Source organism: Dama dama, chromosome 4, assembly GCF_033118175.1.
Source record: "Dama dama isolate Ldn47 chromosome 4, ASM3311817v1, whole genome shotgun sequence".
Taxonomy (NCBI): domain Eukaryota; kingdom Metazoa; phylum Chordata; class Mammalia; order Artiodactyla; family Cervidae; genus Dama; species Dama dama.
The window spans coordinates 41485912-41512562 of NC_083684.1; the positions used below are offsets into that span (position 1 = coordinate 41485912).

Genomic DNA, 26651 nt, shown 5'->3' on the forward strand with positions numbered 1-26651 from the left:
CGAGCACTGCCTGCGCACTTCCGGCCTTGCGCCGCGAGCACTTCCGGGGCAGAACACGCGAGCGCGCGCACGTGGGGCCGGGGCGGAGAGAGGCGAGCTCCCTGAGTGGCAAGCCCTTCCACCGGTGAGTTGGGGAAGGGGCGTAGGGAGCGGGGATGAAATGGGGGTGTATCTAGCGAGTGCGGCCTGCTCTAGGTCGGCCCCCCGGGAAACTCGCCGATTCCCCTGTGCCGAGGCTGGATGGGGGCTACTCCAGAGATCCTGGGAGAGGGAAGGGGCGGCGGAGCCCTCGCGCGCCTCGGAAGCACGCATAGCCTAGCTGGGCCGAACGTGCGTTCTCTCCTGAAAGATTCTTCACCTTGAAGGGAGATGAGTAAGGGGCGAACCTGACCCGAAGTGCGTCTGTTGGCGGCGGCGGAGGTGGGGATAGAGAAAGTAATTGACAGATGCCAGATCAGTCCTGTCGCTTCTTCCCGCTGAGAAGCTCTTGGTTTTTCCTGCCCATCAGCCCCACCGTCACCACCGTAGTTGAGTCTGTGATTTGCAAACAGCATGCAGTGGAGATGCAGATGTTTGCCAAAATGCAGTTTCCTTGACCTCCTCTCGCCCCAAAAGACTGGGATTCTGGAGCTATGGATTAGTACCCGGAATCCTGCCATGTTAAAGATCGTTTTGGTTTAGGAGTTCTGCGGACCTGACTTTGAGAGACTCCTTTAGACTGTCAACATTTCTTGCTTTCTTAGAATGGTCGAGGTATTGATCCTCCTCTTCACCACCCCCAACCCCAGAAATCTCACGCACCAAATACTAAGGAGACTTTAGTTCTGCCTCGAATACAATTCCTGGAGAAGGAGATGGCAACCCAGTCTAGTATTCTTGCCTGGAAAATCCCATGGATGGAGGAACCTGGTAGGCTACATACAGTCCATGGGGTCGCAAAGAGTTGGACAGGACTGAGCGACTTCACTTTCTTTTCGAATACAATTGGTCAGTTCTTTGTGGCTTCATTCAAGTATGCACTCCCGATTTTTAAAAAATGAGGTTATGTTCAGTCTTTTGCTCTAAGATCAAGTTTTAGATTCTCACCTCTCTTCCTGGAGCACTTCCTTCAGGCAGTTGGCAGGTTTGCCAGGAGGCTGGGTGATGCTCTATGTGTTGATCTTTAAATTTTTTTGTGTGGAAGAATCCTGAGCTTCTGGAGACCATTTGATAGATTCTGTGGGGGCCATGAAAGCATTTTTAGTTGAATATTTTAAAATGAACCTCAGTCAGACTTCCCAGGAGGTCCAGGGTTAAGACTGGGAGCTTCTAGTGAAGGGGGCAGGGGAGCTAAGATCCCACATCCTCCCCACCCCCAGTTCCTGCCTGGCCTTCTCTCCACCCCCAAAAAGGTGGAGGGAATAGAAATGAATTTCAGTGAGATACATTTGGAGTCTGCCACGTAGAACAGTGGTACTGTGCTGTGCTTAGTCAATCAGTCGTTTCCGACTCTTTGCGGCCCTGTGGACTGTAGCCCGCCAGGCTCCTCTGTCCATGGGACTTCTCCAGGCAAGAATACTGGAGTGGGTTGCCATGCCCTCCTCCAGGGGATATTCCCAACTCAGAGATGGAACCCAGGTCTCCCTCATTGCAGGCTGATTCTTTACCATCTGAGCCACCAGGGAAGTCCAGAACAGTGGTGGTAATAAACAATAGATGTGACATACCGCTGTTTAACAATGATTCTTTTCTCCCCTCCTAGGAATGGGTGAATTTAATGTCCATCGAGTGCGTTTCTTTAATTATGTTCCATCAGGGATCCGCTGTGTGGCTTACAATAACCAGTCAAACAGATTGGCTGTTTCACGAACAGATGGCACTGTGGAAATTTATAATTTGTCAGCAAACTACTTTCAGGAGAAAGTAAGTCATTTGGGAGCCTGATTTGGTGGTGTTGATGTTAATTTTTTCTCTTAAGTTCAGTTCTGCAAAATCTTCTATGTCTTTTTTGTATTCAGAGAGATCAGAAGACAGTGACTCTCCCCTACTCTCCCTGTTGTTTAGAAACACAGAACAAATATACAGTCTCTTGTCTGACTGATGAGCTTAGAGCTTCAATCTATGTAATGTTGGTTAGAAAGATCCTACCTAAAAAAAAAAAAGAAAGATCCTACCTAGGAATTGTGGTGCTCACTGCCATTTGGAAACTGATGTTTACTAGATCTGTTGGGCACAGTGTTCTTATTGTCAAGATCATTGCTTCCTATCAGTCTCTGCACCATTGTAACTTTAGTAAAGTGGCATTTCCTGCCACTTTAGTACCCATTTCACTGTTAATTCAGAAAAAAATGATGAGACATTTTAATATCAAACTTTTTGGTGATGTGATAGCAAGAAGATGAATTCCTAAGTTATCTGAGAGAAGGTAGATTTATATACCTAATGTTTGGAAGTAAAGAAGATTTTAAATTAGGTAAAATATCATTTGGGTATACGCAAAGGGCTGTTAGAGCAGCATATTTTTCAAAGTCTCTGATTACAGATTTCAGGTGCAGCAAAATAATTCAGTTCACATTTATTGAGGGCCTTGCATGCCCTCAACACCATGATACAAATAAATAGAAGGAAAAATGAATGCAGTGTCTAGCAGCTTAGTACTTGGAATTTAGGTGCTCTGTAACTGTTTCTAAGTGACTGCAAGCATTAGGCATTGAGATGAACGTCAGAGGCCCTTTCTTCAAGGAGCTCAAAATCCAGTGGGGGAAAGATGAGTATACAGTTTTGAAATAGTGTAATGTTTTATGGTAGACCTAAGCATGGGCATAGAACCTTAGTGGAGAGGTGCCTTCCTCTGATGAGGTGGGTTTAGGATTCCTGGAAAGGGATGACTTACCTGAGCTGACCCCTGAAACACTAACAGGAGTTAAGAAATCACTGATCACCAAAAATGAGTCACATTCTATAGCATGAAAAACATGCTGTGATGCATGCTTGTTGCATCATGTGATTTTTCTTGTTATTATCATTGCAACTATATAATTGTTTATATATTTGTTTAATGTCTTCTTCCCTGCTGAACTTCAAATTTTATGAAAAAGGGATCTTGTCAGTGATACGGCTGTATTCCCAGCATTTAGCAAGTGTTTAATACGAAGACATCACTGAGTTAATATATGTTCGACTGGTCTTTACCTAGTACATCTTATTTTCCACTCCCATCGGTTTTCTTTTTCCTTGAACAATTGATTCAGTCTGGTCTTTCACTTTGTTTCCTTGTTCCCTTCCTGGCTATTGAAGATTGATTAGGCTGATGACTCTCAGATCATGAAAACATTGTAACTGTGAGTGAAGAGTAGGGACTAGTAGTAAGGAGAGTTGTTTTCTATTCGTGTGATTGACTTTGGCAATTTGGGCAGATCACTTCATTTACAGGTGCTTTTTTTAAGTTCAGATAGGAAAAATTGTATCTCTTCATTGGCTTTGGTAGCAAGAAGCTATAAGAATAAAATTCCTTGATTGTATGAATGCTTTTTGAGCAAGAAGAAAACACTTAGAAATCTGAGACTTGAATGAAAAGCTGGAGTGAGCTGCATTCATTTCTTTTATTTTCATTTTTTAGACAATGTTTATTGGTGAAATTGTCCCACAATAAGCAACATGTTTTCAAAGTATACATATTGATAATTTTTGACACGTATACACCTTTGAAATCATCAATCAAGATCATTGCAATGACTTTTAAAAATCAGGTAACATCAAATACAATTACTTGCAGACTTTATTGTCTGAAAACATTTTGTAGAACAAGTCCTAGAAAAAAAAACAAAACCAACCATATAACTAAAATGTGAGCCTGAAAAAAAATGAAAATATCAGTATCATGATCTTCAGATAGTGTAAAACTCCACACTAAATTATTTCTAGAGAGGTATTTTAATTTTCCCCTTCTGCCTGTGACCACTCAGTTCTGGTAGCTGGTGAATTCACGGTGGGTTGAGAAGTTATGGTGTTTCTGTAGTTTTTCCCAGGTCATGAGTCTCGGGCCACAGAAGCTCTGTGCTGGGCGAAAGGACAGCGACTGTTCAGTGCTGGACTCAATGGAGAAATTATCGAGTATGACTTACAGGACTTGACCATCAAGTATGCTGTGGATGCCTTTGGAGGGCCCATCTGGAGCATGGCCGCCAGCCCCAGTGGCTCTCAGCTTTTGGTCAGTACACAACTATTGGTAATCCAAACCGAGATTTCCTCTTGCGCCCATTTACACTTGCTTCCCTATGTTCATAGGAAGGTGAAGTTATATTATGGCCAGTCGCAATTCCAGTCTGAGCTGAATTCCAGCAACCAAGCAACCAATTGTACCTGAATTCCAATAGGAGATACACGATTAGGGTTGTTACTGAAGATGTAAAAATCCCTTGTCCTTTTGCACCCTTTCTGCTTCTACTTTGGATCTTGTTTGTTCATTTATGACCCCAGAGGTTCAGTTTGGAATTGGGAGATACAGACACTGTCTTCTGTTTTGCTGCGCTTTGTGTTCTACGATACGTTTTGTTTCAGAATTACCAGGTATTAAATCCTTCTGTAGGTTCACAGCACACGTTAGTATATTAAGAGTTCTGATAGGTCTTCTTACAAGTCAACTTGTGGAACCATGTTTCTCAAAAATTTTTTGAGCACAGACAAGATTTCCCTCCTCCCCGCGCATTCTTACCATTAGTTTTCTGTAATGAGTTTCTGATTTTTTTTTTTTTTTTGTACTATTTTACAGTATCTTGACATATCTCCATGAAGGTGACACAGTTACTGGGTCTTTAATTTAGGCCGTTGTATCTAGCACAGACATGCCGTGAAATCCTATTTGTCCTCCATGTCCTGTGTAGGAATTAGGCCACTCATTGGCCTGCTTTCTGGTTGGGATGTGAAGGCCAGGAACCAAATTTCTTGATACCAGTACTTTTTCCCTTTCACAAACTATTTTTCCTCTTTCAGAGCAAGTGTTAGCTTGAGGGAAGAAATGTGTGTATTTTAAATGAGTATATTTAGTTCTCTGAAATGCTTTCTCTGTTTTCCACCCCCTTTTCCATGATAGGTTGGCTGTGAAGATGGATCTGTGAAATTATTTCAGATCACCCCAGACAGAATCCAGTTTGAAAGAAATTTTGATCGTCAGAAAAGTAAGGGTTCTTTGTCATCAGGGCAGTGAATAGTGTTAACAAGAAGTTATGTTCTGTGCCACATGTGGCTCATTTCAGTCTGTAGGCAACATTTTTAAATGAACCTAGACCTTTTTGTATCTTCAAACGGACGGATACATTTCCAAGAGTGCTTGCACTTGCTTTTCAGCTTTTTTGTTTTTTTCATTTGCTATATCATAGACATCTTTCTGTGTGAGTTGAGTTGTGCCCATGTGAGTGGCATTCCATTTTATGGTGTTCCATAATTTATTTGACCAAACTCCTATCAATAGATATTATTATTATTTTTTACTACTCAAGTCAGTGCTGTAACGAACATTCTTTTCTTCACTTGGGCTATTCACTTCCGGCAATATTTCTCTGTGGTTAAATTGCCAGTGCAGTTGCTGTGACAGATATGCACATTTAAATTTTGTTTGGTTACTGCCAGATCACCCTCAGAAGCTTGTGCTTGTTTACACTCCTATCAGCCGTTTATCCATTATTAAAAGCAAGCATCAAATACGTCATGTGGGTCCCAGGAAAAAGTTGTTCCTCAACCTGTTACAAAACCGTTCTTCACAAAAATGCAGTAGATGAGCACTAAGTCTATAGAACACTAGCCCTGTAGATTGCTGTAGAAAGAGAACTGTTACCGTTGGCTGTATATTTACGTGTATGTCACTTTCTCTTTGGTTGTAAAACTCCCCAGGTCGAATCCTGAGTCTCAGTTGGCATCCTGCTGGTACTCACGTTGCGGCTGGCTCCATAGACTATATTAGCGTGTTTGACGCCAAATCAGGTGACTGTTTTTCTCAGCTCATTCGGGATGTGGGTCTTGTTTGTCAGATTCACATTTCTCTGTTTCCGAAAGCTTGTGACCTTGTGCTTTCACCAACCTTCTGAGATGTCACCATGAATTTCATATCTCTCTTGGATTCCTACTGCTGCTTTTAGGAGAATCTTGATTCTTCAATGGAATACAGTGTTTTTCATCATAAGAATTCACACTAAAATTTTCCTTCAACCAGTAAGCCACTTACTGTAAATAATCAGTAGATACCTATTTATATATACCAGTTCTTCATAAAAGAAGGTGTCTGTCTTTGAGGAGCCTAAGTTCTTGGTAACACAGTAACGTATTTCCTCTGCTCTTGGCCTGGAGGATTGGCTGATGGATTCCTTCAGTGATGAGACTGACTTCAACCTGTTAGGTGGCCGTCTGTACTCCCCTCTAAGATGAGAGGATACACAGGGCAGGGATGTCGCCTTTTTCTCTGTACTGCTTAAGCAAGTTTTTTATTGTTATCATATATGCGTATAGTAAAAGAATTCCTTAAGGCTTTTTACAAAAAAGCAGGACTCCCCCGGTATCTCCTCTCCTGCTCCTCAAGGGCAATAACCTGCAACTCTTAGCTGTTTGTTTTGGTATTTGTCTCTGTGCTATACATAGTATGCTTAAAATACTGTATTTTATTTTCTTCAGTTTTAGCCCATTGTTTATTGACTTCTGCTCTATTAACCCTCTTTCTTTGCCCTTTGCCACATGTACTCATATTTCTTCTTGATCCTCCCAGTACGGTTATATTGTAATTTTGTTCAGATTAGCAGTTGAGGTTTTTATTCTCAGACTATATAGATACTACTTGCAGAGTAAATGTCTTTTCCTTTCTTGTATGCTTTTTTAAAATTTATTTTTGATTTGAAAGTACCCTGTATACTTACCGTTAATATTGTGTGTGTCTCTCTCTCTCTCCTGTGTGTGATTGATACATGTATCAGTAATTCATCTCTACATTCTTCTAGTTGTATAACGTAGGTTCAGCTACATCTGGTTTTCTTTCTTGTTTTGGTTGGGGTGGGGTGGGGTGCACTGCATGGCCTGCAGGATCTTAGTTCCCTGGGCAGGGATTGAACCTGGGCCCCTGCAGTGAAAGCACCAGACCGCCACTAACCACGGACCACTAGGTAATTCCCACTTCTGGTTTTCTTTCTACCACTTTTATTGCCTTGAAGGATTCTCTCCCAGAGCCTTCTGCCCTGCCTCAGTCGAGTGAAGCCAGTTTCTGGGCTTGCTACACAACTCTGAAATTTTGAATTCTGGTTTTTCAACCATCCTGGCAATTCCCTTTGAGTCAGTTCTTCACATCAGGTGGCCAAAGTATTGGAGTTTCAGCTTCAGCATCAGTCCTTCCAATGAATATTCAGGACTGATTTCCTTTAGGATGGACTGGTGGGATCTCCTTGCAGTCCAAGGGACTCTCAAGAGGCTTCTCCAACACCACACTTCAAAAGCATCAATTTTTCGGCGCTCAGCTTTGTTTTTAGTCCAACTCTCACATCCATACATGACTACTGGAAAAACCATAGCTTTGACTAGACGAATATTTGTTGGCAAAGTAATGTCTCTGCTTTTTAATATTCTGTCTAGGTTGGTCATAACTTTTCTTCCAAGGAATAAGCATCTTTTAATTTCATGGCTGCAATCACCATCTGCAGTGATTTTGGAACCCAAGAAAAGAAAATCTGTCACTGTTTCCATTGTTTCCCCATTTATTTACCATGAAGTGATGTGACCGGATGCCATGATCTTAGTTTTCTAAATGTTGAATTTTAAGCCAATTTTTTCAGTCTCCTCTTACACTTTCATCAAGAGGCTCTTGAGTTCTTCACTTTCTGCCATAAGGGTGGTGTCATCTTCATACCTGAGGTTATTGATATTTCTTCTGGCAATCTTGATCCCAGCTTGTGCTTCATCCAGCTCGGCATTTTGCGTGATGTACTCTGCATATAAGTTAAATAAGCAGGGTCACAATATGCAGCCTTGATGTACTCCTTTCCCAATTGGAACCAGTCTGTTGTTCCATGTCCAGTTATAAGTGTTGCTTCTTGACCTGCATACAGATTTCTCAGGAGGCAAGTAAGCTGGTCTGGTATTCCCATCTCTTGAAGAATGTTCCATGGTTTGTGGTGATCCACACAGTCAAAGGCTTTGGCATAGTCAATAAAGCAGAAGTAGATGTTTTTCCGGAATTCTCTTGCTTTTTCGATGATCCAGTGGATGTTGGCAATTTGATCTCTGGTTCCTCTGGCTCTTCTAAATCCAGCTTAAACATTTGGAAGTTCACGGTTCATGTACTGTTAAAGCCTGGCTTGGAGAATTTTGAGCGTTACTTTGCTAGCGTGTGAAATGAGTGCAATTGTGCGGTAATTTGAACATTCTTTGGCATTGCCTTTCTATCGGATTGGAATGAAGACTGACCTTTTCCAGTCCTGTGGCCACTGCTGAGTTTTCCAAATTTGCTGGCATATTGAGTGCAGCACTTCCACAGCATCATCTTTTAGAATTTGAAATAGCTCCACTGGAATTCCATCACTTCACTAGCTTTGTTCATAGTGATGTTTCCTAAGGCCCACTTGACTTCGCATGCCAGGATGTCTGGCTCTAGCTGAGTGATAACACCATCGTGGTTATCTGGGTCATGAAGATCTCTTTTGTATAGTTCTTCTGTGATTCTTGCCACCTCTTCTTAATATCTTCTGCTTCTGTTAGGTCCATACCACTTCTGTCCTTTATAGTGCCCATCTTTGCATGGAATGTTCCCTTGGTAGCTCTAATTTTCTTGAAGAGATCTCTAGACTTTCCCATTCTCTTGTTTTCCTCTATTTCTTTGCAGTGATCACTGAGGAAGGCTTTCTCATCTCTCCTTGCTGTTCTTTGGAACTCTGCATTCAGATGGATATATCTTTCCTTTTCTCCTTTGCCTTTAGCGTCTCAGGTTTCTTAAACTTTTTTTCAACCAGTCCCTCCTTTTAACCCCACTTTCACCTCTATTTCCAGTGTGTCTGGAGTCACCAGTTGCTGGGTCTTCCGAGGATTCCATGGTAGAAATCAGGTGGTTTCTTGGCTCTTCCTACTGCTAATTTGGGACTTAGTTTCAGGTTCTACTAAGTCAGTTACTACTCTGTGTCTGCTTTCCGTCCCCAAATTTTGACACTGTTGTCTTCTGTCCCATTCTCATGGAGATTTGGAAAAGAACAGAGTAACATATGCATGCGCAGCTGGCCATTTTTGAGTGAAGTCTCAAATGTCTCCTTTCCATCTCATCTCCTCACCACAGATTTCTTCTGTCATCGTGCCCCCGCCCCACCCTCCTTCTCTAGGTAACATTTTGGTGTTCCATCCCTGAGTTCACCATAACCACTGTTTACGGGCTCTCTGTGGTCTGGGCTCAAGCAGCTGAACTTAACCAGATGCCAACACAGGCAGCTTTTCAAGACTAAGGAGAAATGAGTGTTGTTCAAACGTGGGCTTTGCTTGTTTTACCAGGGAGCGCTGTTGGTAAGATGCTGGTGGATAGGCAGTACATGGGCGTGTCTAAGCGGAAGTGCGTCATTTGGGGTGTGGCCTTCCTGTCGGATGGCACTGTCATAAGCGTGGACTCTGCTGGGAAGGTGCAGATCTGGGACTCGGCTACCGGGACGCTCGTGAAGAACCATCTGGTCTCGAATGCTGACGTGCAGTCCATTGCTGTATCCGATGTGAGTATAGCCCCTGTTGGAGCAGTTCCTATATACCCTGGGCAGCGAGGGGAGAAGGCTGTGTCCGTGATATGCCACCAACACTGTTCCCTAATCCTGAGTGTTGTAGTGGAAGAAGATGAGCTCAGGACAGTGTGTCTCTAAACCCACAGAATTTGCCTGAACTCTTATTCTCCAACAGTTAAGAGAATAGTCCCTAAAAGGTTAGTTAGCTGAGAGGTTTTTTTCAGACTCTCCTCATCTCTGGTTAACCCAGGGATTAAGCTGCTTTTGACAGAACAGGGTTTTTTAATGTAAAATTCGTATTTTATAAACATATAAGCTTTTACAATATAAACTGATACAAGGCTTTTTAAAATTCTTAATTGGAGGACAATTGCTTTACTGTGTTGTCTTGGTTTCTGCCATACAAGATGTGAATCAGCCATAAGTATCCGTATGTTCCCTCCCATTTGAAACTCCCTTCCACCTCCCACCCCACCCCACCCGTCTAGGTTGCCACAGATTTGAGCTCCCTGTGTTACTTAGCAAACTTCCCACTAGCTGTTTTACGTATGTATATGTTTCAATGCCACTCTGTCTTTTTGTCCCACCGTCCTCTTCCCCCACTGTGTCTGCAAGTCTGTTCTCTCTGCATCTCTATTCCTGCCCTGCAAATAGGTTTATCAGTACCGTTTTTCTAAATTCCATAGATATGCGTTTAGATTACAATGTTTGTTTTTCTGGCTTACTTCATTCTGTGTTACAGGCTCTAGGTTCATTCACCACACTAGAACCGACTCAAATTCATTCCTTTTTATGGCTGAGTAATATTCCTTGTATCTATGTACCACAGCTTCTTTATCCATTCATCTGTGGATGGATATCTAGGTTGCTTCCATGTCCTGGCTGTTGTAAATAGTGCTGCGATGAACATTGGGGTACATGTGTTTTTTTGAATTATGATTTTCATAGAGTATATGTCCAGTAGTATGATTGTTAGGTCATATGGTAGTTTTATTCCTAGTTTTTTAAGGGATCTCCATACTGTTCTCCATAGGGTCTGTATCAATTTACATTCCCACTGACAATGCAAGAGGGTTCCCTCTTCTCCACATCCTGTCCAGCATTTAATGTTTGTAGATTTTTTTAGTGATGGCCATTCTGACGACAATGCTTTTTTTAAATGTAGAATTTATGTTTTCTTATTAGAAAACTTGGAGAAGGCAGTGGCACCCCACTCTAGCACTCTTGCCTGGAAAATCCTCTGACCTCGACATAAATTTTTGTCATATTACTCTTACGCATATATTAAATGGAAAGTGTGTGAAATAAAGCAGTGAGGGTATTCCTAGAACTTCCTCACGTTGTCAGCTGGGCTCTGAATTACTTGGACTCAGTTCTCAGGGTCCATGGTTCCCACACGTGCCTCTCTGCCATCCACAGTGTTCATAGAAGATGCCCCACTGTGGCCACAAAGTTTTCTTTTAGGCTTTTGACAACTCTTTTACAAGTTTTGATATTCGTTCTTTATCTGAAGATGTCACGCATGCAAAGATTGACAGATAAAAGATATTTTTATTTTGGAGATGTTAAAATGTGGGTAAGTGTGTGCCTAAGAATCAAGGGATTGTGGTACTTTTTTTTTTTTTTTAGCTGAAAAAAATGCAGTGATACAAATTCTAGTCCTCAGAAATGCTTATCACAAACTCTGGAACTGGGCAGACTTGGGTTTGAATCCCAGTTCTGCCACTTAATATAGCTCCTTATCTTCCTTGGGCAGGTTGCTGCTTTCTACGCCTCAGTTTCTTCCTCTGTGAAAACAGGGATGTTCATAATACATGCCTGATAGCTGTCTGAGGAAAGATTAAATGGGTTGCATTTGTGAAGTGCTAGGTACAGTGTCTGGCACAGTGAGTGTGCTATATTACCATTTTTACATCTCTTTTGAAACCAATCCTAATTTCAAGGCTTTTCTCCACACTTTCTTGCCAGAACAGATAGTTATTTGTGGGTTTGTTTTTAATGGTTTTTCATTGATTTAAGAGTGAATTTTGGCAAACACCCAGACCTTTGATCTTCTTGGAGGCCTTGTGTGTGTGTCCATAATCACATACACGCCTCTTCCAAGTCGGCTTTTCCCTTGCTTGGTTCCTGCTGCACTGCAAGAAAGCCCTTTAAAAAAAAAATTGCTTTTTTTAGTTTAACTTTTGTTTTGGCTACACTGCTTTTCATCGCAGAGCATGGGCTTTCTCTAGTTGTGGCGCGACGGCTTCTCTGGTTACAGTGAGCATGCTTCTTTCATGTGGAGCTTGGGCTCAGTAGTTGTGGTATTTGGGCTTCTCTGGTTGTGGCCCATGGACTTAGTTCCACCACCAAGGATTGAACCCTGCATTGACAGGCAGATTCTTAACCACTGGACCACCAGGGAAGCCCCCAAGAGAACTTTTGTTTCCTTCTCAGTGCTTTTATGATTCGACCTCAAGGAAAGAGAATGTGGAGTGAGAAACTTGCCTTCCCAGTTCTTCTCTATAGGTAGGACTTTGAGCAGATGGCCACTTGATCTGTTTAGTGGAGGTAGAGGCAAAGAGTGCGTGAGTTCCTAAGCAACTCAGTATTTTCCACTTTGCTCTGGGCTGATGACTTTCAAACTGTACCCTTAGAGGAGGTAAAGGAGAGGCCTGTGCCCAGAGCAAAGGCTTTGGCAGCAGAGAGCGTGTAGCTTTGTCAAGTCTGTTAATGGACAAGCAGGTAAACTTTTGAAGTTCCAGTTTCCCTATCAGGGTAGAGGCCTATTAAATGATGATTAGGCAGGGGAAAAGAAAGGTAAAATCATGATTCATACAAACATGAAATGGACGTATGTCCAGGATTTTCTGTAACTCATTAATGAATGAGGGAGCCAGTAAGATGTCACAAGCAGTTCAAAGGAAGAAATCAGAGAACACAGTTATGTCAGGCCATCAGGAAGGTGAAATGTTTTACGATTTTGTTGCAAACTCATTGTCCACAGGGCAGTCATCCACTGCCTTCTACCCAGCAGAATCCCTTTGCATCTCTACGGAAGAGAACCTTTTGCGTCACTCTCAGCTTTTCACAATTTGTAGAGTTGTGAAATAGCTCTTGAACAATCAGAGGGCTCCCTTGGCAAGGACTTGCTATGCTCACTGCAGTGCTTTACAGTTGCTCCCAGTGGGGCAGATGATACTTAACGTTCAGGCTGTTGAAAGATTAGAGATGATGGGACTTAAAGTTCCCATCCCAGTGTGTAGTTGACAGCAACTCCATTCTTCCGTGTTCAGAGATCTCACTATTCTTGACCAGTTCACCTACTCTTTACATTATTTGACTGGTTTAACTACTGATCCAGGTTCCTGATTTTTTTCTCACTACCCTATCAAGTATCCTGTTTTGTTTTTTTCTTACTCAGAATTATGTGCAAAAAAAAAAAAAAGTTTACAATGAAAATGATTTTAGAGAAATTTTAAAAAGTAGTTGTAGACACAGCAAGACCTTTTAAAACTAACAGGAATCCCTGTGCTCAACATACTGACCAGAAAGAGCCTTAAACTGGGGAACCAGGGAACCTGCATCTTTGTGATATTGATCAGGCCACTTCCCCTCCTTAGCCTGCCCTTGCTTCTCTAAAAAGATCAGTGAATTTTAGGGTTTTCTGAACTTCTGTCTTCTGGCTGCCTCTTTTGAGGCCCCTCCTCTTTTGCCCAATACTGTTGCTATTCTGTTGAGGTCTAGTTTGCATTATATGAAAGCATTCTTAAGTTTGAAGTACTTCATATTAATTTTGTCAGTAGGGGGCGTGTTGTTACCTATTCATGGAATTGTTAGCTCCTGGAGGAAAAAAGACCCCTGCAACCTCCTGTCCCCAATTCTGGGCATTTTCCCCCATAAGCTTTCCAGGTAGAAAACCTTATTTTAACAATGGGCCTTGTTTTGCTCAAATGTACCTCCTTGATGATTTCCTTTCTCAGCAAGAAGACAGTTTCGTGGTGGGCACAGCCGAGGGGACAGTGTTCCATTTTCAGCTGGTCTCTGTGACTTCCAGCAGCAGCGAGAAGCAGTGGGTGCGGACGAAGCTATTTCAGCATCACACCCACGACGTGCGAGCCGTGGCTCACAGCCCTACCGCACTGATATCTGGAGGTGGGTTTTGCTCTCCGCCTGGCTGCTTCTTTATTCTGCCTATCTCCAGTTACATTCATGCGGAGCTTTTTCTAATTCCGATGCTTTTCCCCCTGTCCTCCTCACTGCAGGCACCGACACCCACTTAGTTATTCGTCCTCTGATGGAGAAGGTGGAGGTAAAGAATTACGATGCTGCTCTCCGAAAAATTACTTTTCCCCACGTGAGTATCATCCTCTAACCCCCACCGCCTCCTCACCTCCCCGTCCATCTGTCCCACAGACAGCACCACTCACTCTTAGGCGAATCTGTAGGTCTTCTGTAGTTACCTGCCTTCTTCTTCCTTCCAAATGTTTCTCAGGCAAGCCTCTGGCAAAGATTTGTTCAGAAAACAACTTTATTCTTTGCTCCATGCTTAAACACCTTTGGTTGGCCCTCGTTGCCTTCATAACGACCTGCTTCCTTAGCATGGCTCATGACACCTGTCTTGATGCGAAGAAGAGAGCTTCTTCCCTCCCCTCTGCTCTCACACCCTTGCAGCACCTCCATACCCACCCCCACCCAGTCTGGCAGTTCTGAAGGACTCCCCTTTACTCCCCGTGATGCTCTCTTACCTTTGAGATGTTTCCCGAGCCACATGTTTGCCTGGAACGTCCGGCCCCGCTTTCTTTCCTGAGTGATCTTTACCAATGAACCTCGTCTGGGCTCCTGTCTTTACTGCCGTGGGGTTAAACTAAATATCCTTTCTCCTTTTTTTCATCACATACTGTGCTTAGCCATGTTAAAATTCTTTGCACCTTTAGTGTAATTGCCTGTTTAATTTTACGTCAACCCTTTAAACTGTAAGCTTGAGAGCAGTAGCTAGGTTTTTCGTTTGTTCGTTTGGTCGTGCTAGATCCTTGTTGTGGCTCACGGGCGTCCCCTGTTTCAGCACACAAGTTGCCCCCTGGCATGTGGGATCTTAGTTCCTTGACCAGGGATCGAACCCACATCCCCTACATTGAAAAGTGGATTCTTAACCACTGGACCACCAGGGAAGTCCCAGTAGCTAGGTTTTTATTTACCACTGTGACAGTGCCTGGTGTATGGTAGTACTTAGGAAATACTTGTCAAGTCAGTGGATTTCAACAGTAAAAGTGTTCTGAGGTATTGCTGCACTAGATGACCCCAGCTTGTTTCTGTCTTTTTGATTCTTGGATGGGTACAGCGACGGCTTGTTTCCTGTGCAAAAAAGAAGCAGCTTCTCCTCTTCCAGTTTGCTCATCACTTGGAACTCTGGCGATTGGGATCCACAGTTGCAACAGGTAAACTGGGAGGTTTTTTTGCAACAAGAAAACTGTGAGAGAGAAGCCAGAAATTGCAGTTGAAATTCTGCTTGTGGAAAAACGGAAGTCAATTATTTTTCTGTCTGTTTGACATCCTTTCGGTTTCCCATCCACTAGATACAGCAGAGGAGTTCCTCAGAGTGTTAAAATCATAAGCTGGACCCCAGATCATCTTTGGAAAGTTTGCAGTTCTGTACAGTGCACCGCAGGGTGTAGGGGAGGCAAGGGTAGTGGAGTGGTTTGCCCTGGCTGGACTGGGATCAGAACAGGCTGTTGAAAAATGACAGACTTGCATGTTGAGTTGTGACAAGCCTTCATGAAAAAGAAGGTCATGCAGATCTTACCAGGATGACAGCCTCATGGCCTTAGGTATGACACACGTGTGTGGGTGCTGGTTTTTTCTTTTTTTTTTTTTTGGTGCTGTTGTTTTATAATAGAGGCTTTGGCTTTAGGCTCCACGATGAGCAAAAGAAGTTGAAGTTGAGGCCAAACACTTCACTTCCACCACCTGCATGCCTGGCTGTGGGGAGCAGCTTCAGAAAAGAGTGTGTGCCGTGGCCATGTTCAGGGGCCCCACGGAGAAGCTGAGAAAGTGCTCGTCGTTCTCCTCTTCCTATACATACTCCCAGAAAACTCTAAGCTCACTCTGTCAGACATGTTTCTGATTTCCCAGTAGCAGAGATTCCATTCTACCCAGGAATGACTTTTTAAAAGAAGAAAACATTTGTATAGCCTTCCTTTGGGAAGGAAAATATCAGAGATATTTCTTGTTCCAGGAAAGAATGGGGATACCCTTCCACTCTCTAAAAATGCAGATCATTTACTTCACCTCAAGACAAAGGTAAGGAAGTTGAACTGGGTGTTCAGACTCTGAAATCCAGAACATATTTCCCATTCTAAATTTGGGTGGGGGTCCTTAGCTGACATCCTAAACTGTAAAATCTAAAATTATTTGAATGAAGTACTATATCAACAGAATTGGGTTTCCTGTGATTGTAAGTCAGGCATTCAGAATTTATTAGATGAATGAATATAAGAAATTGATATTTCTTGTTTTGGTATTATTTATGAAGATAATATGCATGTTCTTAAAAATTCAAATAATGCAAAAAGAGTATGCAGTGAAAAATGAACCTCCTTCTAACCCCCAACCCCTCAGAGATGATGGCTGCCAATGGTTTCTTATATATTCTTTTAGAAAAAATGTTCACCTGTGTGTATATGTATATATCCTTTATTTCAATACTAATGGGACTATGCCATACAAACAGCTTTGGTATCTTCCTTTTAAAACATCTTCAGTTGCACAAATACTTGTGAATTACAGTCTTCCTATAAAGAATTCAAACAGTGGTAGTTCACATCTCTGTCCAGCTCTTTAATACTAGTCACCCTTCCTGAAGTGATTGCTGTTAATTGATTAGCTATATATCTTCCTTGACCTTGTTCTGCATATGAGAATATGTATGTGTGTGTACATACATAGTTAAATGTTTTTTCCCGTTTTTGGCCATGCTGGGCAGCATGGGGTATCTTACTACCCTGAGCAGGGATTAAACCTGTGCTCCCTGATTTGGGAGCGTGGAGTCTTAACCACTGGACCGCCAGGGAAGTCCCCTTACCTACATTTAGACGTTCTTTGAGTTTTTGAATCCTAACAAATGTTACACTAAACTTTTCCTTTGTTGTGCAAATTTTTTTTCACTTAATATTTCTTAGAGGTCTTTAAAGCAGGTTGTCATTGACAAAACAGAAAACCAGTCCCCAAGTCACCAGGCTTCCAAAGCTCCCCTGCATTCAACGCCTGCCTGGTCAGGTTTTTAGAGTTAGGTTTAGTAGGAAGCTACCTATGAAGTATGCGAAGGGCTGTGATAAGCTGACATTATTCAGAGACCTCTGTTCTGGAAATCAAAGCTGCACCCCTCAGATGCTCCACCTGTGAAATAATGATAGTGATGCACAGCACACGGCTGTCGGGATTACATGTAGGTATTTGTGGGTTCAGGGTGGCAGTAGCTTGAGGATCCGTGTCACAGTGAACCTCGTGTGGAGTTTTACATGACCGTTTGTCCTGCTTCCTCACTCTGCCAGGGTCCTGAGAACATTATCTGCAGCTCTGTCTCCCCGTGTGGTGGCTGGATAGCCTGTTCTACAGCTTCTCGTTTTTTTCTCTATCGACTGAATTACGAGCATGACAACATAAGCCTGCAGAGGGTAAGTGATAACCCAGGGTCTAGATGAATAAGAAGAAACCTTAGAAGTGGGTGATTTTTGTGTGAAGTGGAAATTTTCTGGATATGAATCCTTGTTCAGTGAGAAAACTGTTATAAAATGGTCTCTTATTGCCAAATTTAAAATTATGTTTTTGGAGGAGTAGGTAAATATCACAAAATGGCAGTAAAAGGTTAGGCTTTTGAGGAGATGACGGGGGAGTGGAGGGGTTACAGTAGGCACGTCAGTGTTCCAGGCCCTTGGCCAGTGGGCCTCCTTGGAGATAGGAAGTACTCATGTGATGTGAGCCTGGCGCTGGTAATTTTTTATGGGCTTCGGGTCTAACTTCTCTCCTTCTGACCTTTACCAATATTTCCCCCAAGGTTTCCAAAATGCCAGTGTTCCTTCGCTCTGCCCTCCAGATTTTGTTTTCTGAGGATTCAACAAAACTCTTTGTGGCATCAAATCAAGGGTCTCTTCATGTCATTCGGCTGCTGGAAGGAGGCTTCAAGCACCTGCATACTTTCCAGCCCCAGTCAGGTGAGAAGTTAGGAGCTGACCTCGGGAGAGAGTTGCCAGTCTCCGATGTTTCTATTTTTCCACTTAAATCTCAATTTTGGGGGGTTTACTAATGCTCCTTTCAGCCCTGCAAAAACTACACACTCACTCATATATCTGCGATTTAAAGCAGGAGGAGATACCTAGCAAGTGAAACCGCTTGATGAGATATGAAGTGTTGCTCACTCACACCTACTCTTTTCTCACTGGGTTTTTGATTCCTTATTTAGGGCCAGAGAAGTTTCATCATGCTTCTTGGAGTTTTGTTAGTAGAGCAAGAAGAAATTTAAAATCATTTGTGATCCTGATAACCACCATTATTATCTGTGTATATTTCTAGGAGGTGCTTGTATGTAGGTATTTTGTGGACATGTTAATTTTGGGTTTGTTAATTTTTTTTATAAGGATGAACTTGTGCATACAGTTTCACTACCTGAATGTTTTTGACTATGTTTCTGTATGTTTTGAGAACATGAGTGTGCATGAATGTGTGGCTATGGGTAGATAACTTTTAGTGAGTTGACTGTTAAGAACTTAGTACTCAGTACTTCCCATGGGTCTTTTTTTTTTCCTCCCTTGTCCAGGATTGTAATGACTTCACTGTTATTTAGACTCCATCTGTATGGATAACCAGCTTTTAAGATTTTTTTTTTTAATGTGGACCATTTTCAAAGTCCCCATGAAATTTGCCACAGTATTGTCTCTGTTTTATGCTTTGGCTTTTCTGACCACCAAGCATATGGGATCCTAGTTCCCTGACCAGGGATCAGACCCACGCCCCCTGTATTGAAGGTGAAATCTCAACCACTGAACCACCAGGGAAGTCCCTGGAAAATCAACTTTTTAAAATCAACTTAAAGTCTCACTGCTCATAAGCTGCCCCAGAAGCAAACAGGAAAAGAAACATACAAGTCAGGAGTCAGATGAAGTAAACTGACAGTATTTATTGAGTACCTATATGTGGTTTTATTAGGAAACTTAGATTCTTTACCTTAGATTCTTTGCCTTTAGCACGCATTTAAAATTGTGGTCTGCATTATGCACGTGACTTTATTTTGTCCTCCGCTCTCATCTTACTCCCTCTGATGGTCAGGCTGGTGTCTTCACAGCCCTCAAACCTGTTTTCCTGTCCTTGTCACTCGGCTCACAGTGTTCGCCACCCTTTTCTACCCACCTCCCTCATCCTTTAGCATCTCGTTTATGTCTAGTTGTAAAACTTTTTCATTGTTTGGGGATGTTTTATAGGCAGCACTCACTTTGGCATATCGCATCACTGTCTGATTTTTATCCCACAAGAGTCTTCATGTTGCCACATTGGTTTAAAATTCTCTTAATGACAGAGATGGCTCATCTGTACCCATGCTCCCTTAGTGCTAAATATATAGCAGGCACTTTGTAAGTTAAAGATCTGCCTCAGACCTATTGAATTTGCTGCTTGTAACTTTGATTAAAAACATTTGATAGGAAAGGACTTTAGAGGTATAGATTTTGGTGATAGCTCTTACTCTAAGTCTCCACTCTCATAGTCGAGAGCTCATCTCCTTCCCGAGCAAGCGCTGCTTTGCGGTTTCTCTCTCTCTCTGTCTGGCTCCTCTTTACATGAAGGATGGCTACTTAAATTACAGTAGTAGACAGATTAGCACCTAGAACTTATCTGTGAAACTGTTAAGAAATTGTCCTGTGTGTAATTGAAAACTGAGGTGGCTCTTGCCGTCATACTCAGGGCAGGGCTGGCGGGCTGTGGGCGCTGAATTCGGAGACTGAGCTGCTCTTCTGTCCTCGCAGGGACCGTGCAGTCCATGTGTTTGCTGTCAGTCAGTCCAGACGGAAACTGGCTCGCTGCCTCAGGCACCAGTGCTGGTGTCCACGTGTACAACGTGAAACAACTAAAGGTGAGCGTGAGGTTTGGTCACAGCAAACAGGAGGAAGTTAGCCCTGCAGTTACAAGACTCAGGGAAGACTGACAGCACCTGGAAAATTACTGGCCTTTTTTTTTGTTTGTTTTAAACAAAGAATTTTTCCTGTTTTACTTGTTTGAAACCCCAAAGCTATAATCTGAAATTAAAAATCAGTCAATAGAAACTGTGAAGCCACTCGTGCTCAGAAATTTGAAGTTAAGGATTTATGAGTAATGAAATCTACATCCAGGTTTTGTCTATATTTTGAGGAGGAAAATTCTGATCTACAGAGGAATTGATGTAGATAGAAACAGTTTCCTTCGATAGCTTGCCTTGTAATCTCAAGATATTTTCAAATTAAACAGAACTAGGAATAGCAGGAAAACATTTTTCACTAATTAGCAATGATATTGTCATCCCCAGATTGAATTACTCATGTTCCCTTACAGGTTGTCATCTTCATCTGAAAGTCAGATAAGAATTACCCTAAACGTAAGGGGGGTGGGGGTGGGGAGGAGAGGGTGAGATGTATGGAAGGAGTAACATGGAAACTTCCGTTACCAAATGTAAAACAGGTAGCAGCGGGAATTTGCTCTATAATTCAGGGAACTCAAACAGGGGCTCTGTATCAGCCCAGAGGGCTGAGATGGCGGGGGAGACGGGAGGGAGGCTTAGGAGGGAGGGGACATATGTATACCTGTGGCTGATGCAGGTTGATGTTTGACAGAAAACAGCAAAACTTTGTAAAGCAGTTATCCTTCAGTAAAAAAAAATACAAAAGAAGAAAAAGAATCACCCTAAACCTAATCTTTATTGCATTGTGGCAAGAGCATGTGCTGCTCTTTGAGCCTTGCCTGGCATTTAAAAGTGTTCCTGTGTACCAGTGTACATGCCTTGTGATGGACATATATGTCCATTAATGCCTAGGCATTCATTTCTTTTTTTTTTTAATTAATTTTTATTGGCATATGGTTGCTGTACAGGCGTTAATTTCTTTTAAGTTCAGTGTAGAACTGTAGATCCCCTGTTCAGTGATGTATTTATGAGCAATTCATACCTGTGTAGAGATAGCAGAGAAGGCTTTACCTCCAAGTCCTCTGTGAACGCTGTCATTTTTCTTGGCAGTTAAACTTGCACTTTTAAAAAAAATGGAATTAAAGTTTATTATTTGGGAAAATACCTGATGTTTACAGGAACTTCCGTAGAATAGAACGTTTTGAGTTCCAAGGAACACTATTTTAAAACTACTGACCTAGACCATCCGGTCTTTCCTGGGGCATGGAATCCCATTTTAGAGTTTCCTGTGTCTTTGATTTGTCCCCAGCTTCACTGCACAGTACCTGCTTACAACTTCCCTGTGACTGCTCTGGCCATCGCACCCAATACCAACAACCTCGTCATTGCTCATTCTGACCAGCAGGTAAGAGATCCCAGTGCTTCCTAATTCCCTCCAAATGGATGGGAACTAAAAAGCTGAGATAATGACAATTTTGGAGGAGCTTTTCTTTGCAAATACTGAATGATATAAAAGTAGTTTCCTCTTGTGTGTAGTAAAGCTTTCACATAAAACAATTCCTTTTAAAATCACATAAAAAGCATAAAATACTTAGGAATAAGCATCACCAAGGAAGTGAAAGACTTCTATGCTGAGAACTATAAAACATTAATAGAGGAAATCAAAGATGATTCAGAGAAATAGAAAGATATCCCCTGCTCTTGGGTGGGAAAAATTAATATTGTTAAAATGACCATACTACTGAAAGTAGTCTATAGATTTAATGTGATTCTTATCAAATTACTTGTGACATTTTTCACAGGACCAGAACAAATAATCCTAAAGTTTATATGGAATCATAAAAGACCCAGAATTGCTGAAGCAGTCCTGAGGAAAGAGAAAAAAGTAGGAGGCATAACCCTCCGAGACTTCAGACATTACTACAAAGCTACAGTAATCAAAACAGTTTGGTAGTGACACAAAAACAGACATGTGGATCAATGGAACAGACTAGAGAGCCCAGAAATAAACCCACTCACCAATGGGTTAGTTTATCTTCAACAAAGGAAACAAGAATATACAGTGGACAAAGTTAGTGCTTTATCTACCACTCTTTTCCATACCAAGTTGTAATGAGAATATAATTATAAGAGCTGTAGAATATCTGAGCTACAGAACACATTATGCATGAATTTATCAATACTTATAAATCCTCTCTGGTCAAATAGGCTTGATAATACCTGCCTCACTGAGCTATTATACAAAAGATTAAATGTGATCCAAGAAGCACTGTTTTAAAAAACCAAATTATTATAAATTTTATTAAGTTTATAAATATTATATACAGATATACATATGACTTTATAAATTATCATAAAATTCAGAAACATTTTAAAAAGCTGAACCATCTCAGTGCAGGGCTCCAAGAAGCACGCTTGAGTAGATCACTAGGCAGATGATGCTGGCTACTTTGATTAGCAGTTTTTACACAAACATATCCATTACATGAAGAAAATGGAATCTCTCATTTTAACTGCTTCTATTGTTAAAACTAGAGGGAAATTTTTTGTACCTGTTTAATTAGAGATTAATAGCGTTACTCACACACTGCAGTGAGGGTACCAGGAGACAGCACTTCATATATTGCATAAATTAGTATGACCTCCTTAGCATTTGGAGAAACCTAAAAAAAATATTTTAATCCACATCATCTTTGATTCAGAAGTTCCAGCTCTAGAAATTCTCGGTAGGTGTTTGCTTTCGGTTGTACAAAAAAGACACTGATACAGAGAGAATCATTACAGCCTCATGTGTAGTAGCCAAAGATTGGAAATACCTCAGTGCTCATTAAACAGATAGAAAAATCCTGCTACATCCAGGAAGTGAATAGATTATTATTATGTGTTCTTCAAAGGGAGCATAAGTGACGTGTGTGGATGTTGATATGAGTCAGTCTCCATGATACAATGCTCAGTGAAAAATGCAACACGCAGAACATTATGTACTCTGTGCATAAAATATCTCTGAAAAGATGTAAATAAGGAACAGGCTACTTTTGTCTTGGGGAAAAGAGATATTAAAATTGCAGGGTGATTTTTCACTATATAAACTTTTCTGGGCTGTTTAAATTGTTTATTGTTCTTTAATTTACCTTAAATTGTTTTTATTTTAAAAAACAGTAGTTGAGACTTCCTTGATGGTCCAGTGGTTAAGACTCTTGTGTTTCTACTGCAGGGGTCATGGGTTTGATCCCCAGGTGGGGAACTAAGATCCCGCATGCTGTGAGGTGTGACCGAAAAGAAAAAAAAGTAGTGAAAATGCGTATCCTGAATATGATCCAGGCAGGGTTTACATAGCTATTTTTCCGGTCAGGGCTGACCTTCTGGTTTTCTGGGTGCCAGCCTGCATCTCCTCTGTGTCACATCCTTTCTCAGGTATTTGAGTACAGCATCGCAGACAAGCAGTACACAGAATGGAGCCGGGCCGTCCAGAAGCAGGGGTTTCATCATCTTTGGCTCCAAAGGGACACTCCCATCACACACATCAGTTTTCATCCCAAGAGACCAATGCACATCCTTCTCCACGACACCTACATGTTCTGCCTTATCGACAAGTCACTGGTGAGTCCTTCACCACTGCCTCCTGTTCTCACTGGGTTCTGCTTTCCTTGGCAATCTTCGTTCTGAACACAAAGGAGGACCACTAGTTAGAGAAAGGAGAATCAGAGTAAAGGTTGCTGGTACCTTCTTTGGAGGAAAGGAGCTTTTTGTTTTGCAGATTTCCTCATTTTTCTTCCCAGTCTCCAGAGGCTCTGAGGGAAGGGGCAGGCCCTGGTGTGCTGGTTTTTGCTGATCTGACTATTTGCCTGCTCTGCCTCTGAGCACATAAAATTAAGTAGGAAAAAGATGAAGTCCATATTCAGAAAGTAGCCATAATCAGGCTCTCAGTCACTTCCTCTTTTGCACCCTGGGGTGACTGACACGATTTCATTGAAGGATACAGGCTGGGGGTTTGACCACTTGTGCCCGCACTGGGTTGAGTTTACTGACACGCTATCTGCCAGTTTGAGCTGTTGTTAGCGTCTTGAGAAAACGCCAGTTAGGAAAATTCCATCCTTTGTAGCTGTGGTTTAGGTGGGATGTGAACTTTTTTTCTTCTCCGTTCCAGATTCCAGCCTCTGCCAGCTGCTCTTTTGATTCACCCTAAATTTCGTGTCTTTCTCTGGGCAGGCGCTTTCTTCCCAGCAGCGGCGCGAGCTGTGGCCGTGCCTCTAATGCAGTTTGGGCTTAAGCACAGCCAGCACGCAGTGTTTTGGTGTGTTGTGAGGGTGGGGTAGGAGCAGCACGGGGGACGCAGCAGATGGCTTTAAAGGAGGTGTGCGTGATGTGTCACTGGAACTCATCTCGTGGGCCCCGCGTGCTCCGGGTGTGGGAAGCAGAGCTGGCTGACAAGTGGCTTCTGTGAGATGATGATACAGGAAGGGCCCCTCCCACTCAGCTGCGTCTTTATAACTCAACCCAGATCAGCCCAAGTGGTTTTGTTCTCCCAGTGTTGGTGATAAGTCCATCACTTCCTCATGAAGGGCAGAGCTATTTCCCAAGGAAGTCAGAAATGAAATAATCACTTGCTTGGCCAGAGGTCGTCATCTCTCGCAGTGTCCGTGACATCAGTGGGGGTGGTTTGTGTCACTTGGCCAGCCCATTATCTGTTTGGGAGAGAGTCTAGAAAGCAGAGCCTGCACAGGCTGAGCTCCTATGCATGCCAGTTTGTTTCTGGCTCACAAAGTGTTACTAACGAGACTGGCCAGAAGCCCCAGGCCGGCCCTTTGATCTTGCTGGCATAGGGTACCAAGCTCTCTTTGCCACATATTCCCCCCGTTACACAGTAGAGCTGGGGGTGTGGCTCCAGCTTTCTCCCTGACGTAAGAAAAGTCGGGGCGGGGGGACTTCCCTGGTGATCCAGACTGTACTCCCAACACAGGGAATGTGAGTTCAGTCCCTGGTCAGGGAGCTAGGGTCACTCATGCCGTGCAGCACAGTCAAAAATATTTTAATTAAAAAAAAGAAGAATCAGAGGTAGTAAGTGTATAATATGATGTTTAGAAGATGGGGTTTTCCTGAAAAGTCACTAGACTCCTTTGGTCTGTAGAGGCCCAATTTAAAAAATAGTAATGATTAAACAATATATTTTTGTCTTTCTAGCCTCTTCCAAATGACAAAACCTTACTGTACAACCCACTGCCTCCCACAAATGAATCTGATGTCATCAGGAGGCGCACAGCTCATGCCTTTAAAATTTCTAAGAAATATAAGGTAATACGTCTTCCATCATATTCTGAGTGGTTGGTTCCCTGTGATATTATCAAAATACAGTAAGTCCCACAAGAGGAAGACAAGAGTACCTTCATTGTATATGCCGGGAACCTGGTTTGGGGAAATAAGCTGCTTTTCTGAGGTTGTTTGTCCCTTAGGTTTGTAGCTGATTGTTCTTGCCTCAGTATATTAGAGTCAGGCACATCATACTTTACAAAAATGAAATACATCGGTTGTGAGAAGTGATGGTGGAGCTCAGTTGGGTCTCTGTTTGGGTTAAAGCTGGGCTTTTAAATTTGATTTCCAGTGGAAAATAGTTCTTCCACAAGATAAGTTTCAAGCAAATGGAAGTCATTGAATTTATGATCCCCTTTCTGGGCTAGGCTTTCCACTGTGATAGAACAGGTATTCATTGAATCCTAGAACATTTTCTTGGGGGTATGCAGAATTTCTTAGGGGAGGAGGTGTTTTAAATTAAAGTAATTTGTAACTTGCCATTTGTCAATTTAGGCTCCAGAGTCCTCTGTTAACATAAATTCCTAAGAAATTAGAAGCTCACAGACCTTCTTTACAGAGAAACATGAAGAATCCTACTAAAATCTTAAATGATTGGATTCAGTTATTAAAACTCCCAACCTTTGGAGTTCTAGGGCAGGAAGGCTCATCAGAGATTTACTCCCCTCCAGCTTGCAGGAGGCTAGCCTTTTGGCCCTGGATAGTCAGTTGAGAACTAGCCCTGGAATCTAACTCCTGGTGAGAACCTTACCATCTCTCTCCAGCCTCTGCTGTTTGTGGATCTCCTGGATGAAAAGACTCTGGTGGCGGTAGAACGGCCTTTGGATGACATCGTTGCTCAGCTCCCACCACCCATCAAAAAGAAGAAATTTGGAACCTAAAAAGGGCACCGTCTGTGTCCTTCCTTGAACTGTCTACCCTGTTTTCACAAATCATGATAATAAAACAAAGTTATTCTTTAGGACTAGTCATTATGAATGTTAGTCTCTCAAATACTGGACAGTAATTTGCCTTCATCGACTGAAAGTGAACAGAAACTGCCAGGTATTTGTCATTTGGATAATGTTCCAGTTAACCGCAAATTCATCCAACTTTTTTTAGTATCCTGTTCTTCAGACCTTACTGTCAGGGGTGGGGGAAGGCGATAGTTGCCATCTATTCCCTAACACGTGCTTGAGGCTTCCAAAGGCGGACAACTTTCATTGTCTACCAGCCTGCAGCCCACAGCCCGTCAGATGTGTGGGAACTTGGCCCAAGTTGCCTTCGAGGATAGGGAAACTATGGTTGCTTATTCAGGCCAGCCTCACTACCAAAAGCCATAATCATGGTTATGTTTCAAAAGTGAATTTTAACTGTAATGCTCCATCTGAAAAATAGATGCCCTTGCCCTTTGGTAGTGAACTATTACATTTTATTTGAAAGGAAAGAATCAGGTTTGGGGATATCAGTCTCAGTAACACATGTTTTTATGTTCTAAGTCCATTCCAAAGGTTAGGGAAAACACTGGGCATTTTCTTACA

The 26651-nt window shown here is 42.3% G+C and overlaps 1 protein-coding gene across 2 annotated transcripts; it reads left to right on the plus strand.

The window, feature by feature from the left end:
* Window positions 1-6: 6 nt before the first annotated feature.
* UTP4 (UTP4 small subunit processome component) lies at window positions 7-26092 on the plus strand. 2 transcript variants are annotated; one of them, XM_061138817.1, is made up of 17 exons: window positions 7-124; window positions 1742-1902; window positions 3998-4189; window positions 5072-5156; window positions 5869-5958; window positions 9487-9698; window positions 13667-13838; window positions 13949-14040; window positions 15025-15121; window positions 15919-15983; window positions 17234-17356; window positions 17737-17893; window positions 19697-19803; window positions 21134-21229; window positions 23239-23424; window positions 25006-25116; window positions 25896-26092. In XM_061138817.1, the coding sequence occupies exons 2-17, from the start codon at window positions 1744-1746 to the stop codon at window positions 26010-26012; spliced, it is 2061 nt and encodes a 686-aa protein (XP_060994800.1). In that variant the 5' UTR covers window positions 7-124; window positions 1742-1743; the 3' UTR covers window positions 26013-26092. The 2 variants fall into 2 exon arrangements, with proteins under 2 accessions (XP_060994800.1, XP_060994801.1); XM_061138818.1 differs by having other exon boundaries at window positions 36-124; window positions 1796-1902.
* Window positions 26093-26651: the final 559 nt, after the last annotated feature.